The sequence below is a fragment of the Rhipicephalus sanguineus genome, chromosome 3, assembly GCF_013339695.2.
Source record: "Rhipicephalus sanguineus isolate Rsan-2018 chromosome 3, BIME_Rsan_1.4, whole genome shotgun sequence".
Taxonomy (NCBI): Eukaryota; Metazoa; Arthropoda; class Arachnida; order Ixodida; family Ixodidae; genus Rhipicephalus; species Rhipicephalus sanguineus.
In genome coordinates, this window is record NC_051178.1 from 81,384,617 (window position 1) to 81,400,750 (window position 16,134).

The 16,134-nt window shown below is 47.4% G+C and overlaps 1 protein-coding gene across 1 annotated transcript in view; it reads left to right on the plus strand.

The window, feature by feature from the left end:
- Positions 1-16,134, plus strand: part of LOC119386793 (prodigiosin synthesizing transferase PigC) — a 283,713-nt gene that overhangs the window by 212,164 nt on the left and 55,415 nt on the right. Inside the window, exons 19-25 of the mRNA XM_049413244.1 lie at positions 4,439-4,586; positions 5,425-5,542; positions 6,233-6,333; positions 7,183-7,254; positions 7,332-7,438; positions 10,309-10,381; positions 14,072-14,176. Of these exons, the coding sequence (XP_049269201.1) occupies positions 4,439-4,586; positions 5,425-5,542; positions 6,233-6,333; positions 7,183-7,254; positions 7,332-7,438; positions 10,309-10,381; positions 14,072-14,176 (724 nt within the window). The remainder of the gene's footprint in view (positions 1-4,438; positions 4,587-5,424; positions 5,543-6,232; positions 6,334-7,182; positions 7,255-7,331; positions 7,439-10,308; positions 10,382-14,071; positions 14,177-16,134) is intronic.

A 16,134-nucleotide genomic window follows, 5' to 3' on the forward strand; every position in this document is an offset into this window, starting at 1 on the left:
TAATGATCTCGAGCGCACTCTAAGCAAAACGGCGCGTCGTCCGCTACAGCACTTCCGGTTCAAGGAACCTTCAAGGCTCAGCTCTTCGCTGCTTCAATTTGTGTGCGGTTGAGTGTAATCGGGGAGGAGGCAAGATAACTGGTAACAACCGCGTCGCAGAAAGTACGTGTTTTATTACACTGAACGGCACGCACCTTGAAACAGCGAAGAGCTAGGCATCGAACCGGAAGACGTCGCTTTGCCATCCACCTATTATGGCTAGAATGCGACTTCCGATGCGTGACGTTGGACTGCGCTCTACGCGCTGCAACCCTAAGACGGTGCGCAAGAGCTTGAGCCTGCTCTGTCTTCCGGGAAAATGACGAGTTTCCGACTCTCCCCACTGATGAAGTCCATTCTTCTTCCCCACTCGTTCCTACCACCGCGTAGCGCAGCAGGGCGTGTTCTCGCGCACAATTGCAAACTTTGCACGTTGGCGCGGTTTGAGGGTGCACCAGCCGATAATGACGGCCTGATCATTATTTGCCAGAAGCACTGATACGTAACATATATTCTCGAAACGTCTGCGTATGGCAACTTCCCGTAGCTATGTGTGCGTACTTCGGCATGTTCTGATGTTATTTTACGAAAGGGTACCTCTGCGAGCAGCAAGAACGTACAGCTTACATAGCTGCCTCCGTCGCTGTGCGCCTAGCTCTACGAGGTCGCCGTCGATAGGAAGAACTGCAGGAGCATGTTTACCAGTGGTGCTACTTTGAAATGTGCGCAAATAGCGATAACGAATGCGGAAGCAACGTAACGTTATCGCCTTGTGACGAGTTCGCGCCACCGCAAGCAGTCGGCGGAAATCGCCCTTAAGCTACCAAAGCGTTGCACTCGACTGCACTCGAACATGCTCTTTTGGAGTTCGGAGCGCGGCAACTTAACAAGCACCCTATGCCTCTGCTAATGCACACACTACCACACAGGGGATGAGCAACGCGAGAGGTATAGTACGTAGCTTGAGCCGTGAACGTGCGAAGGCGTTCCACCTAACACTGACGTGTCTCTCGGTAGACAGGTGTGTACGTACCTTGAGCCGGGAACGTGTCAAGGTGTTCCACCTCCGGCTGGCATCTCTCTTGCGGAGAATATGTGAGATATAAGGTGCTTTTGTAACGAAGTTTTCAATGCAGCGGTGACGCGATGGATTGAGAGCCCGGCACCAATCCCCGCAGACCGAGATATCGGGAGTTCAACACGCAGGTCATCCGTGCTACGAAACTATTAGAGCACGGCTCTTAGGCGCCCGTTGCTGCGTATGACACGGATTTGGCGTTCGTGCTTTGAGCGGCGTCGCCGTTGGTGTAACCGACAGAGTGAACGAGGACGAGAGTGAGCCGCTGTCTTAGCGTCTGCAATGCGTCCTGCCTGCTCGCGCTTCTTGTCACAGCGCAGCGCATGCTTCTCGCGCACGGGCATGAGAAAGAGGGCTGACCTGCGAGGCTTAGAAGAAGAAGAAGACCGGCGTTGGTCGAAGGGACACTTTGTGTGTGGAGAGCTCTAGCGTTCAACACACTTCCCCATTTTGGGCTTGGCTTTCCGGGCACAAGTTCGCCCATAATAAACAAGTTTTATCGCCAACCCCGAAGAAAAATGGCTTCACTGGCAGAAGATGATCTCCAGCTGTTCGTAGCAAGATCAAATGCGGGCTGTCCAGAGGGTTCACGATGGCGCCCTAAGGCTCGGCCTAACGGTGCCGACGAGGACGCGGCCCGCCTCGGTCTGAAAAGACCCGGCTTCAGGACTTCTAGTAAAGTTTTGTGAATGAATGAATGAATAGAGTGCAGCTCTTAGGCACCCGTTCCTGCGTTGGGCGGCGTCGGCGTCGTCGCAACCGGCACAGCAAACGAGGACGAAAGAGAATGATCGCGGAGCGCAGCGGAGGACGAAAGACAGCGATAGCGAGGAGGAGAGAGCAGGTTCCGCGGAGGTCACCCGTGGCGTCACAGTAGTGCGCTTCATCTTGCGGTCGCAGGGAACGATATCACCAAGATATGCGGCGAGGGCCTCCACCGATACCATTTATGGAAATAAAGGGCTGCACGAACGGAGGCCTGTCTGCGGCGGCTATTGTGGAACCCGCCCACGCGCTGCCTTCAACAATCTCCCTGTTAGCAAGGCAGTCACGCCTGAACTTATTCCAAAATCAAAACACCTGCACAGCTGCGCTCAGAATTCACATTACGCAGTATCTCAATGTTCGGTGAATCTCTCTTTTGTCTTCTGTTCGTGTGCATTTTACCATTGCCATTTCCGTGATGGTAATAACGTGGGTAAGTGACAATTCTGTGACTGAAATGACATCATTGCAGTCTTGGTGGACCCCGGCATAAAACGCTTTCGTTTTAACAGTTTAGAGCCCTTCCAACTATTTGCGATGCGAAACTACCAGTGAAACTAGGAAAGCGTTCCGACGGCGAGGCGGGCGCACGTGCGTTTGGCTTCACTTGCCCGAGCGTCGTCAGCGGCGTCCGCTCGACGATGATGCGCACATTCGTGCTACTGGGCGCGCCAACGTTACTTTACTGCAACTGCTTCCCTTTCGAAAGTACGACAGACGTCCGACCCATGGCGAGTCCATTGAGCGACTTATCACGTCGCTAACGCCGTCTCTTACGTCAGGATACAACAGAAAAACGCGACTGGTTGGCGAGACGTACTGAAGAAACTACTCTCTGAATTGCAGTAGTACGGAAAGCCGAGCTAGTTGGTACGAATTCATAGTGCAATAGCGCAAAAACACAGGGACACAGGCAAGAGAGACGATACAGGCGCTGTGAAAAAAGTGTTCTTCAGCTTGGACCAAAATTCTGAAGCGCCTGTATCGTCTCTCTTGCCTGTGTCCCTGTGTTTTTGCGCTATTGCACTATGTACTCTCTGAAAGTGGTGATGAATAAAAGTGATTTTGTGCACCTATATAGTAAGAATTACAATATGTCACCTAACGCTGCCATTTCAAACGACGCACTTTTCATATCTCCTTTATGGGTCACATCTGAAGCGAATTTGGCGTAAGAATTCGAGAAACATATCTATACTGCTCTCCAGAATCGCTCAAATCTGGACGACGATTCTGAAATATAGAGATTTTTTCCGCGATTATGTTTAGCCACCTGGAGATTGCATGGGGCGCCTCACGAAAGAAATGCTTGAGACCAGTCCCGTCTCTGTAGCTTACCCAAACAAAGTCTTATTAATCGCAATAGGCGAGTACATAAGGCCAGTAACTTTTGAACAAACTCCCGGCCATTTTATTGCTAGTGAAGCCGCGGGTCGCGTGTTTTAGACCCCTGCGCCAAATCTTGTCTTCATTACTCATCCATCCTAGCACTAGAAAGATTCGCTAGCACTAGAAAAAACAAGGAGCAAAACACATTAGAGCATTAAGTACTCTTTTTCAGGTAGGAGCGGTGACTTGATTCCAGGAATGGCACCATTTAGAATAAAATGTGCCGAATTATTATACCGAGCTAAGCACTTTAGGGAGCTGTAAGCTTTCAAATTTCAATATATTTACGAATGCCTTGTCAAAATTAATTACTGACGTCATTTTTCGAAGGGGAGTTTATTCTGCCATACAAATCTCCTGCATGAATAGGCGGCTCTTAGCAAGTGTGAAGATGAGCAAATGCTGATAAGATATTTTATTTTGATATTCAAGTCAATTTTCCCATGCCGGACTTACGGACATCGACACAAGCTTGACGCCAGGCTACTGTGCTAATTCTGGTGACTTCACGCATAAGTCTGGCTAGTTGTGATGGCGTCAGGCGCCAAAACTTCGAAGATGGCCGCTTTTGTGTCACCAAAACATTCAAAATGTCCGCTCATAGGCGTGCGCACAAGGGGGGGAGGCTGGGGGGTCGGCCGCCCCCCCTTGTCACCTAAGAGAGGGGGGGGGCGCAAAATCTTCCTGGTACATTTACTTAGGGGGGGGTGCTGATAGGGAACCCTGCGCTCGCCTATGTGGGCGCTTATGCGTAGCCGACTTCGGAGTTGCCGTGGAAACGTAACAATATCTTGCACGAGCACTTGGTTAGTAGCTCATGCCGTGTTGTGACATCAGTATACAGTAGGAACCGAAACTAGCTTTTTAAAACATAGTGTAATGATTGTTTCAGGGTGCACTCACGCTTGGCAGTACATTTTCGAGACTCTTGAGCGTTTGGACTTTCATTAGACGCGAAAAAACGACAAGTGAAAATGTTCGTGTCAATACTCCTTCACATATTTTACAACTTCCTGTGGAAGCCTACATAATTCTACTGCAAGACATTTTCCTTTGCAGGCCTTTATCAATATGTTAGTCTAATATGAGTGCTTGTCATACGTAGTTAATATTGGGAAGGCCAGAAACATAAAAAGAAAAAAAAAAGCTGTTGTTGGCACGGCGCAGACATTACGGGCAGCCTTTGGACGTGCCGATGGCAGTTGTAGTGCAAGAGCTCGTTTCTCCCGACGCCGCCGGAGTGATGTTTACGTGCGATCCACTTACGGGAAACCCAGGCGTCATCACGGTGACCGCCAACTACGGTATCGGCGAGGTAAGCGGCGAAGATCTCACCGAAAGCTAAATATAAAATTGTCATTTGCTTGATAGTCATAAACGCATGCCCTGGTACGGGACACTCTTAGATTGTATTCGAATTTCAAGCAGGTATGATCGTTGACATCTGTGCGATTAAAAAGGTGCTTGCTAGCGTGTACACTCTTGCCGCAGAAATTTTACATCTACCTTCTAGTTAAGGACGCGACGCCGATAAATCTACAGAAAAAAACGTATGGAAAAGAGACTCACTTATGAGTTTGTAGCACAATGCTAGGGTAATTTTTTTAAATGTGTGTGAGAGATTTTGAACATTCGCGACTTCTTTGAAATAGTTGTTGCAGTTAGCACTAACAACCAGAAGTTTCCGAAGAAAACCTACCTAAGCAACGTAATCAGTAGCAGCGATCTCTTCTTCATGAAACTAAAATAAGGGAAGCATTATCGCGTGCTCGTGCCCAGTGTCTATTTCGGTGACTATAACGCGAATGTACATAAAATATTAACGAATGCATGCCGTTGTTTATTATACCGAACTTTTTATTTGGATTCCGTACATCTCTCCAATAAGACCACATTCCGCTAAATAGACCAGTGTGCGTTTGTCAACGTGATTGAGAAGAGAGTTTCAGATGTCACCGTTTTGTTCCCCTTATTAACAGACACAGACGTTTCATGAAACACACCACTGATAAATTATTTCACCTATTCTTCAGTTCTAGCGATGAAAAAATAAACAGGCGTAAAATCTGCTGCTCGCGCCTGAGGCTGGCGCGAATCATATATATATATATATTTTTCCATTCCAACCAACATCTAAAAAAACAAATTCGCAGTCAGTGGTCTCGGCATCGGTGGAGCCAGATACTTTTGTGCTGAGGAAAAGAGGTTCCCAAGAGCCCACCATCGAGTCAAGTCAAATAGGCAACAAGTCCGTCTTCACAATTCCATCAGGTGAGTGTGTGCGTAGCTGTCGTCGCTTACATGCAGGCATTGAAATTTTGAAGGACGTGCGCCTTCTAGTCGTGTTTCACAAAGATAGCACTCCATTAGCCCGAAGTCGCGTGAATAAAATAACTAAGGCGGCTGTTTCTGTCGACGCCTTATGCCCATGAATTAGACAATGTAGTGTGTCCTAATACTCGTAGATAACATGCAATATGTTCATGCTGGATGCGATACCGCGCAGTGGGTTACACAACCAGATTGGTAATATCCGAACTGCTGGATGTTGCCAGAAGAATTTGTGCTTCAGAGCACAAAACGTGGCGGAAAGAATGAATGGCAGGGACTTGTCAAACAGCTTAGCCAGAAGCAACATGTGCTTCAATGCAGCTTAGTGTCTTAAGACGCTCGAGCGCAACTAACAAAAGAAAACATTATCGGACTCTATACACGCCTCTATAGTTGGCCGACTACGCCACGAGAGACATGCATTGTGAACATTAAAGATGGGTTATTGCCGTTCGCGTTCTCGGAAACCCATAAAACTTTCTAACCGAGTCGCTGGTTTGTGCACTGACAGTAGTCTCTCGCCAAGACGGAATACGTTATATTACTAATTTGACAAGCAGAAAAAGTAAGAGAACTTCATATATATTATGATTAACATTTCGCGCCAATTAATGTTTTATTTGGACACAGAAAACGATGGTGTGGCTACCGTGTCGCTGAGTGCGGAAAAATCCCAGCAGGCCTGCATGTCAGAGGAGGACGTCAAGACATTGGCAACTATTGGCTCTCAGGTATGGACATGTTAAAGATTACAAATTAGTTTGAAGCGCGCCGAAGAGACGGACAATGGAAGTGCACAGGACAGCGCATACCTGTCGTATCCACTCTCACTTCCTCTAAGCGCAGTCCTGTCCCCTTCCATAGTCCGCGTCTTTCGGTGCGTTCAAACCAATGTTTGAACATGAACGTCTTCCAACTATCGCAACTCGCCATCTTGTTGAAACGTTAGAGGTCATATAATTAGACAACCCCCCTCCCCCTCACCTAATGGCATGGGGGGAGGAAGGCGCTGTAAAGAGCTGTTAAAAATGACACTCGATGGTCGGTAAACTATTTGAGAGAAGCTAAATCCGACACGAAAGAAGAAACACCAAATCAAATGATGTTGGAGAAGAGTAGGATTACTAACACTGTGCCGCTAAATATCTAAAAGAAGGTACTTAATTTAAGCATCTTTCGCTGGCGCAGCGCACATGCTTAGCTGCTGCCGATGTGCTGGGGGAATTTCTGAAAAGGGCGTATTCCACAAAATGCTTTTCGTGTCAGTCCCATGACACGGGCGAGGCCATTTGGCGGCAAGGCTACCTACCACATTCTTGAACAACCGCAAATATTCGATAGGAGCAACGAATGGTGTTGAGTAGGAGGCCTACAATATAAGTTTTCGCGATGAGCGCACACGGTCATGACATTACTTTTTGGCGTTCAAGGTTAATTGGTAAACCCTGCAAACCAACTTCATTCAGTACGTCAAAGATTAAGCAGTGCCGCTGAAGGTTCTGCTGCTGCGAAGGCTCTGATGACCTAAGATGTAATGCTTATTTATGTCTTTTGTCCATTTGTATACATAAACTGTGTAGATTGAGAAGACGTACACAACACCACAAGACATGGAGTGGGCGTTCAGAAACGGAAAGTTCTTTTTGCTTCAGGTAAGAAATAGCTACTGGAGCGCCTAACTTCTCACTAGCGGTACTATAATGCATGGTGTCTTTTTTTCTTTTTTCAGAGCCGTCCCGTGACAACATTCCTCAGGGAGAGTGACTGCGAGATGGTGCACGAATTCGACGAAGGTGTTAAGTCAGCGAAAGAAATCTTGACCAAGGCTAATGTTTCGTAAGTGCGCAGTACTCTTAAACTTTGGATCCCCCATATGAGGCACTTAATAAGAAAAACCATTTGCGACTTCACAGAATGACTCTGGAATTTTTAAAGCGTTATTTCGTTGACCCCGCGGTATGCATTGAAAGAAGCAGAACTCTGAAGTCAACTAAGTAAGGAGGGGTCAAATACTGAGGGATTTGAATTATCCGCACCAAAGTAGCTGACAGAGCCGACGAAGTCCGGACGAGGCCAAGCGTAAGACTGTTGCTGGCATAACTATTGCAATTATGATTTTGTGCGTTGATAATTATACGAGGTCGCTAAGCGCGAGACACGCAGGATGCCTGCGGCTGCACTTACGTTTGCTAGCTTCTCCTGTGACTGTATCTGTGAGCTGTCGCGAATAAATTCATATTACGGGGCGTATTGTCACATAAGAAGACACGTGCGACTAACGGCACACGCAGTGTTTGTTAAAATAGGACATTTTCTCGCGCACCGTACCTCTAACAGTTAGAGTCCCGTCGTTTGCTTCTTCAGTGCAACATTGAACAAACTTTAGTAATCTGCCGTCTTTGAACAAACTTTAGTAATCTGCCGTCTGATGTTCACATGCGTGTTATCGGGGCTTTCGAAAATTATGGTGAGTACTGCTAGGGCGCTTAGTCATCTTGTACCTGACTGCTTCCTGTGCCTGATTGCAATGCAGCCGAAATGACAAGGCCCGTGTGCTTGGATTTAGGGGCACGTTGAGGAACCCGAAGTGGTCGAAATTTCCGGAGCCGTCCACTACGACGTCTCTCATAACCATATCGTGGTTTTAGGACGTAAAACCACGGCCGGCAATTATTATTTTGCCACGCATTTCTCATCCGTTTATAAGGCCTCAGACTCCAGCACTGATATCAGACAACAGCCCAAGGCGGTTAGCTCATCCAGTGGTTTGTCGCTGGATGAAAATCTTATCTGCGAATGCATTAAGCGCTTAAAACCATCCTTATCATGTGGGTCAGATGGCATCCCCTCCGCCATACTAAAAGCTTATGGTAGTATATTTGTCCCAGTACTAAATACGATATTTAATAACTGCCTGGACACTTCCACATTTCCAAGCATGTGGAAAACTGCTCGTGTTTTTCCAGTATTTAAGTCGGGCTCTAAAACAGATGCTTCTAATTATCGCCCGATTTCTCTACTATGTGCCACATCAAAGATCTTCGAGCTGGCTCTTCACGACATATTGTCTTTTAGTGTGAAAAACTCATTGATTCCTAATCAACATGGTTTTCTCGCTGGCCGCTCAACTACCACAAATCTTGCTAGTTTCATGACGCAGATCTCCACACCTATTTCTCAGAGAGGACAGGTTGACGTAATTTACTGTGACCTGAGCAAGGCTTTTGACGTAGTCAGCCACACGCTGATTATGGTTAAACTTGCGCACTTTGATGTTGACTTGTCAGTTGTGAATCTCCTGCAGAGCTACCTGCTCAATAGATATTGTTATGTTGCCGTAAATGGCCAAACGTCTTCTTTGTATAAAGTGACTAGTGGGGTCCCTCAAGGGTCGGTATTAGGCCCACTCCTATTTTTAATTTACGTTAATGATGTTTCTTTTGCCATTCGTAATTCTTCTTTCCTCTTGTATGCCGATGACATCAAGATTTTTAAGGAAATTCATTCAGTTCACGACTGTCGCTTGCTGCAGTCAGACTTGCGCTCTTTTTCCGAATGGTGCGACGGTAATAACCTTTCTCTGAATACCTCGAAGACAAAATTCATGTCTATCACTCGCAAAACATCTAGCGTGTCATTTCAATACTCTGTCAATTCTGTGCCGTTATGCAAGGTTTATGAAATCAGTGATCTTGGTGTTGTTGTTGACAGCGCGTTAAACTTTTCTTCTCACGTTAAGCGTGCTGCTATGCGGGGCCTTCGTTCTCTCGGATGTGTTTGTAGAATATCTCGAGAATTCAGGTCTCCCATGGCCCTACACAAATTGTACACGGCAATATGTCTTCCGCAACTTGAGTATGCGTCCGTGATATGGAATGGCATTGCTCAATCCAGCGGTAACACCATTGAACGAGTCCAGAAAAAATTCCTCAGCATATATAACCATCGCTTTGCTAAAAATGACTCTGGATCTCGTTCAAGTACTGCTGAATTATTATCACTGCCATCACTTCACTGCCGACGAAATCGCTCTGATCTCTTATTTCTTTACAAGCTAGTCCACGCTATCATATCCTGCCCTGTACTTCTCAAATGTGTAAATTTTCGAATTCCCCGTAAGTTAACCAGAGAGAACAGACCGTTTCATGTACCCGCCTGCTTCTTCCAACACTCTACCGTTCACAGAATACAAAGTCTCTATAATGTTAATTTTCTTGATCCTGACGTTTTTCATAGCCCACAATCATTGTTTTTATCCGAGCTTTGCACTGTTTTGACATAGTGTGGCACAATGTACAAAGTCTTCCCTTTTCAGTCTTTCCACATAGTTGTATATATGCAATCTAATTTTTTATGCCCCGTCAATATTTCTCGTGTTGTCTTATTTTACTCCTCCCCTTTTGTGTTCATTTCTCTTTGTCTACGTGTTTTTGCTCTTTTTGTTTCTGAAAACTGTCTGTATTGTATTTTTTTATTTTTATTGTTTTTTTTTGCGTGCGCCAGCACAAAGACCTTACGGTTGTTGCTGGGCACGTTAAATAAATCATTGATTGATTGATTGATTGATTATTATTATTATTATTATTAATATTTATTATTATTATTATTATTATTATTATTATTATTATTATTATTATTATTATTATTATTATTATTATTATTATTATTACTTAAGGACTTCATATTTAGCATACTTGCTTTTTCAGAGAAGTGATGCCAGGAGCAACGAGCCCCCTCGCTATATCGTTGCTACGATGTGGCTTCGAGATAAACTGCAAGGTATGTTTCATCGTTTGTCTCTTTTTTTTGCCTACAGCCAAAACAGCATGGTGAATACACCGTAATAAAACAGGGGAGATCTAGCCCGGGCTATAATGACGAAGTACGGAGAGGTCTCGCCCAAACGAACGAAGCGCGGCAGCCGATCATCTATGCAACGAAAGAAATGGTCCCGCTCGTGCACTCGGCAATATATCCTGAAGGCTGAGTCACAGGCCGTCCGGCTCACATGACGTCAATCTGGAGTGCCTCCCTATTGCTACAGGCTTCTGTGCATCCGTGTTTGAGGAGATGTTACGGACTTCCAAAGTTGTACGAAGCCACTCGCCTTGAGATATTTGAGTGGCGCCCTCTCGCCGGTGACGTCAGAGAGGGGATTCGGGTGCCGCTCTTCGCGCGCGCGCTCTCGACGTGAAGGCTACTGGAGGCTCACGGCAAGTGTATCCTGCTCGAGTTATTGAAAGATTAACGGACAAGTTCATAAAACAATTTGTATTGAATGTTCAAGCAAAATTCCCAGCGAAATCGAGCGGAGTTGCCGTCCGGAACACGTTCAGTGTCGATTGCTCCTGGTGTCATCTGCTAGCTAGCCATCAATGTGTACATCTGCATGTATGGCGATGATTTCTTTTCGCGAATGTTCTATGGCTGTGGCGCACTCAGAATGACTTTCTGGCCCATTTTCAATCCCTGATTTCGGCGTTCGGGCTTCGGCTACCGTGTCTGCGTTAAAGCGCAATATACGTATACCGCGTGCTGAGCGTGTTCGGTTGCCAAGCCTGCTCCTTCGATTCAATTCCTTTGTTCGGAGTTTTAAACACATGACAAGCGACGTGTGATGCCATTCAATTAAATTAAATGGTCGTTACAGGCAACAAAGTTTGATTAAATCCAAGTTTTCAGCAGCTGCCGTGTAAGCGCGTCTTTAGTAGTTGAAGTTTAAACAAGAAATAAAAAGGTTGAGAGCACGCGTCAAAAGGAGATGCATGACGGTGATTTGAAATATTTTGTAGGTTGTGCGGAGTTGCTTTTCCCTTTTTTTTTGCAGCATATTTTAATTCCTACTTTAATAAATCAAAGTTTGCTGACTCGTTCCCGCTCATTTGAAAGTTTGCTGAGTAGAATTAGTGTAATCATACTAATGCAGATAAATACAAAGCTTTCGCATCGAAAGTCGTAGTAAGATGTATGTGCAATAAAATTGTGTAGTTCACTCTCAACGGCCCAACTCCTGATAGGGTGTGATGCGGTCACTGTACTAAAGACTCGCAGGGACCCTTATTCATTTGCCTAAGATGACTCGAAGGAAAAATTCATTTTCTTTTTGTTAAGTCGATGTATTTTTCCCTCCCCGTCCCCTTCCGAATGCTTTTTGGACCTAACGTGGTTTTGCACTGCCTCCAGGTTTGGAGGCTGTGCAAGCTTTCTACACATCACCTGGTTTTACATTGCCTACGCGATCGACCCACTAATCACGGAGGCAATGCAAAGCGACGATGTCAAGTGATGACGTCGTCATGTGACGTGAAGTCATGACGTCACAAATTTTGGCGGCCTGTAATGTCACGAGGATATCATAAGGTGACGTCATGGTGTGATGATTTTTTGCATCACTCGTGTTCACGCTTATTTATTACAAAGTTCGACCTGTCTCCGTTACGTAGCATTTAAGCAATGAAAATGCTTAATGTTTACCTTTAAAACGACGACAAAAACAATCCACTCATCTCGTGTATAGGCCACTCTGGCCGCTCCTAATTCAGCAATGTTGAGTCCTCCCTTTGGGCGAATGATAATTTTGAAGTCTACCAGGCTGCTGGTATACCCGGGGAGCACAGGGACGACGACACCGTGTGCCTGAGCGTACAACAGAACATTATCGTAGTTAGTACCCCCGGTGAATCCAACGCAGACAGATGCCACAGAGTCGAGCGTCTCGTGGTCAACGGCCAGGCCTATGAGACAAAAGCGTATGAATCAGCATCCGACCTAACTTCCAAGGGAGTCATCAGGGGGATCCCTCTCGAGGACTCCCCCCGGGATATCACCGCCCATGTTGTTACCCCTAAGAATCTTACGGCAATTGCTGCGAAACGACTCAGCAATACCACCAATGTCATCGTGCTCTTTTCCGGACTGAAAGTTCCTACCTTCGTCCGCTACGGAGGCGCACTGATCAAGTACGCGTTATACAGAAAACAATTGGATCTGTGCCACCAGTGCGGCAGACTAGGCCATCGCATGGACATATGCTCCAGCCCGCAGGACTCACAGGCGGCGGTCAGAAATTATGCACAAGGCAGAATTTCACCAGAGGCCGCGGCTATCCTCAAAGCGAACGCAAATTACATCACCTCTGAAGAAACGGAAGAACGAAACATTATATGGTTCCCGGCTCATACGTCCCCCCACACCCCCGCACCCAACCTCAATGGAGAGGTCCATCGCGTAGCGCGAGGTCTCACGTTCCGCGCTCGTGTAGAAAGGTCCTCTCCAGGGGATGGAGATCCAGTGGAGGGCTGGACAGAGAGGGACAGAATGACTAGATACTGTGACATTACAAAATTTTATCAAAAATCCAGGTGTATCTATCCACCCCAAGCCCCAAACTCGACAGGGCCCAATCGGTAGATTGGAGGCAATTACAAACCCAGACCTTCCCCAACCCGGTTCACCTCAGGAGGATATACCCAGACGTCTATTCAGACGATAACTGCAAATTATGCGGCTGGGCTCACGCGTCTCTTAGGCACATTATCTGGGAATGCGCCGTTATAGGCGAAGAAAATGCAGTCTCCCCAGATGAAGCTGCAGCGCGGTGGACGGCCGCGCTGCGCAGCTCAAACCTGCAAGATCAATTGTGGGCCATCCAGCAAGCCCGTGAGGCGGCACGGAGACAGGGTCTCCGGTCCTCCTCGGGGGCGGCCTAGGCCCAGGCCATGAATTTGCCGGAGCTCTTAATAAAGGTGCTACAACCACCACCATCTCGTGTATAGCTGGCATGACAAGGGACATTTTCTAACATCGGAGATGGTTAAGCCGGCCGTAATCTATCCGACGCTACTAGAAAAAAAAGCTCCACGCCGCGATGACGTCACCACGCGTTGCCTAAAAAAAGGCTGCGCCGATGCGCGGCTGCTTCGCTAGCTCATACACTGCTCCGCCATCAGCCTGCCTGCCTGGACACTGCGCGAAACCGCTCGGTCGTGCCAGACGTGACGTCTTGGCCAACTGCGCATGCACTCCTTCGCTCGCTATAAAGCAGGCGAGTGGCGGCGGCGCGCGACGCCAGACTCGGACATGGGGAGACCGAAGAAGGTTCGCATAGGCAATGAGGAAGCCTCTTACGGGGAATCGCGGCGCGCTGCCAAGCGAGACTGCCGGACTCGACTGGTTGAAGTAATGCACGACGTAGTATGGCCTAAACGGGGCGAGAGGCGACTGTGCTGGGCTTTACTGGGACTTGGCGTCACTTGGCACTACTTAATATAACTCAGCATCAATAGGCATCACTTCGTATACCTTGGCCTCACTTCGCACGGCCACGACCAGCTAGGAAACAATCAGCTCCGTTGTGCCTTCAGCCTTGCCCCACTAGTGCAAACTACGACTGGCTTTTTTGATTGGCTTCAAAGCTGATGACATGTCGTGAGAACACCGTAATAATGAAATCAATTATTTTGCTTCCAGGACACTGTCGTGCGCTTTATGTACGCCTGCGACCCCGACCCATCACAGTACGTCACAATGTGGTGGCCAATACATCGCTACAACTATTTCCTTTGGTTGTCTGACGTAAGTACAAACGCAATGTTTCTGAATTTTTTCAAACCAACCCCTAAAATCAATAAACACCGGCGGATACCATGCACTGTGGGAATCGATTTCCTGCGAAGCAGTCAGCGAGCAGCTGCATACGCTGCACCTTGAGTCAATTCTTGCTCAGTGTATCGACGTGATTGTGTAATTCGAGTAGTTGCGTGCATATCATCGGTTTACTAGTGACCAGTGGCATAGCCAGGAGAGGGGGAGGGGGTTTAGACTTTAGAAGATTGTCGACTTCAGAACAGCATTGGGCGACAATCTTTTCGAGAGTAAGGAACTGAGAATGGTTCGGTGCTCGCTTTTTATTTAAGAAATGAAGTACCGACGTAGCACAAGGTAAAGTCCCTTGCAGTAAGATTTCAAACATGTTTAGTTGTGCAACGGAAAACAAGAAAAGCTATTACACAAAACATAATACAGATTTATTGCAAAAACATTTTCGTAGTAGACTAGAATAAACCATTCGGGTAAATATCAGGGCCGGCGGCAGCGGGGGGCGCGGGGTGGCAACAACCGCCACCTAAGATTTTTTGCCAACCCCCTTGCCCCCCACACCCGAAAAGCATATTCGAAATACAACGTATCAATTTCCCGCCTCCCCACCGCCCTTAAAGAACTCACTTGTCGTGTGTACCCCCACCCCCATCTGGTACAAAAAAGTCACAGTTTCACCGCAAGGGCGAAGCAATGAATGCGATAGCAACAAATTGTAATGTTATATGAAGTGAAGCTTGGAGCTAACGGTTTTGTATCCGATCTCACGTAACTACAAAACGCTGGTGTAAGGGAATACGGCGGCTCCAGGGAGAGATGCTCTCCGCATAGTCACTTCGCGTTGAGAGCGCCGCACGTAGATCGGTTTGCCCGATCTCGAAGGGTATTCGAACCGCCCGCTGTGATGCCTGTCCAGACAGCGCGCGCGCCAGCGATCGCGACCGCGCCCTTAGATTCAAAGTTCAACGTTGCTCCTCGCGCGAAACCCCACCTCCAGCGAGCGAATGCACCCTTCGAGCAACCGAGGATGCATGCGTCTTTTCATGCTCGGTAAAGACGGGCGGGGCGTTTCCTGTCTGCTTTGATGGCAGGCCTCCCGAGCGGGGTGATGTTATCGCATGCACCCTCCGACCGACGGAAATGGGCCGACTCGTTTGATCTCTGCTTAGGCCGCTTTCATCGCCCCCGCTCGCGTGTTTTACCCGCGGTAGAACATACGATGCGCGGGGGGATCTTATCAATTTGTACTTAGTACAGGAGGGAAATGACGGCGACGGCAAAAAACCCGTCGAGCCTGCCCATATATTTGCTATCGCAATAAAAATCATAGCGCCGGCCCTGTGCACTTCAATATTTATGGCAAAGAACAATCTGTATTAACAAGAACACGGGAACAACTCGCGGACAGGCTCAAAGATTCCTGAAATGACGAAGCTGAACACCGGATGGCTACGAAGAGGGACCGTTTTCTTCTGCGGGCTAAAAATACAATCGTTTTTCTATCTCTCTATGGTACAGGCTAAGACACGGACGTATTCCGAGCATTTCTGTACCGCACGGCATTGATCAACATTGGAAGCACTTTTTTAGGTGCGCGAATGTATGACCGCAAAGAGACATGCGACTAGGACGCAGTCCTTCTCTTAGGGGGCCGAGCTTGTCCTTGTCTCTTTGTGGTTGTAGAACGTTTGCGCAGTTAAGAAAACCTGGGAGGACGCGTGGGGTTCGCCTTCCAGGGTAGAACACGATAGCGTAATCGGGCACCACTCGCTTCGTATTCTCAGTCGCCAGGCTTCGTTTACCGCTTGGCACCTCAACCGTGCCGCTAGGAAAGGAACGCCTGTGCGCGTATAGCATTGGCCATTTCAAAGTATCCCAGAGTGCCTACTGCAAGTACTGTTGCGATGCGCCCACTGCACCATAAATCTTCCTGT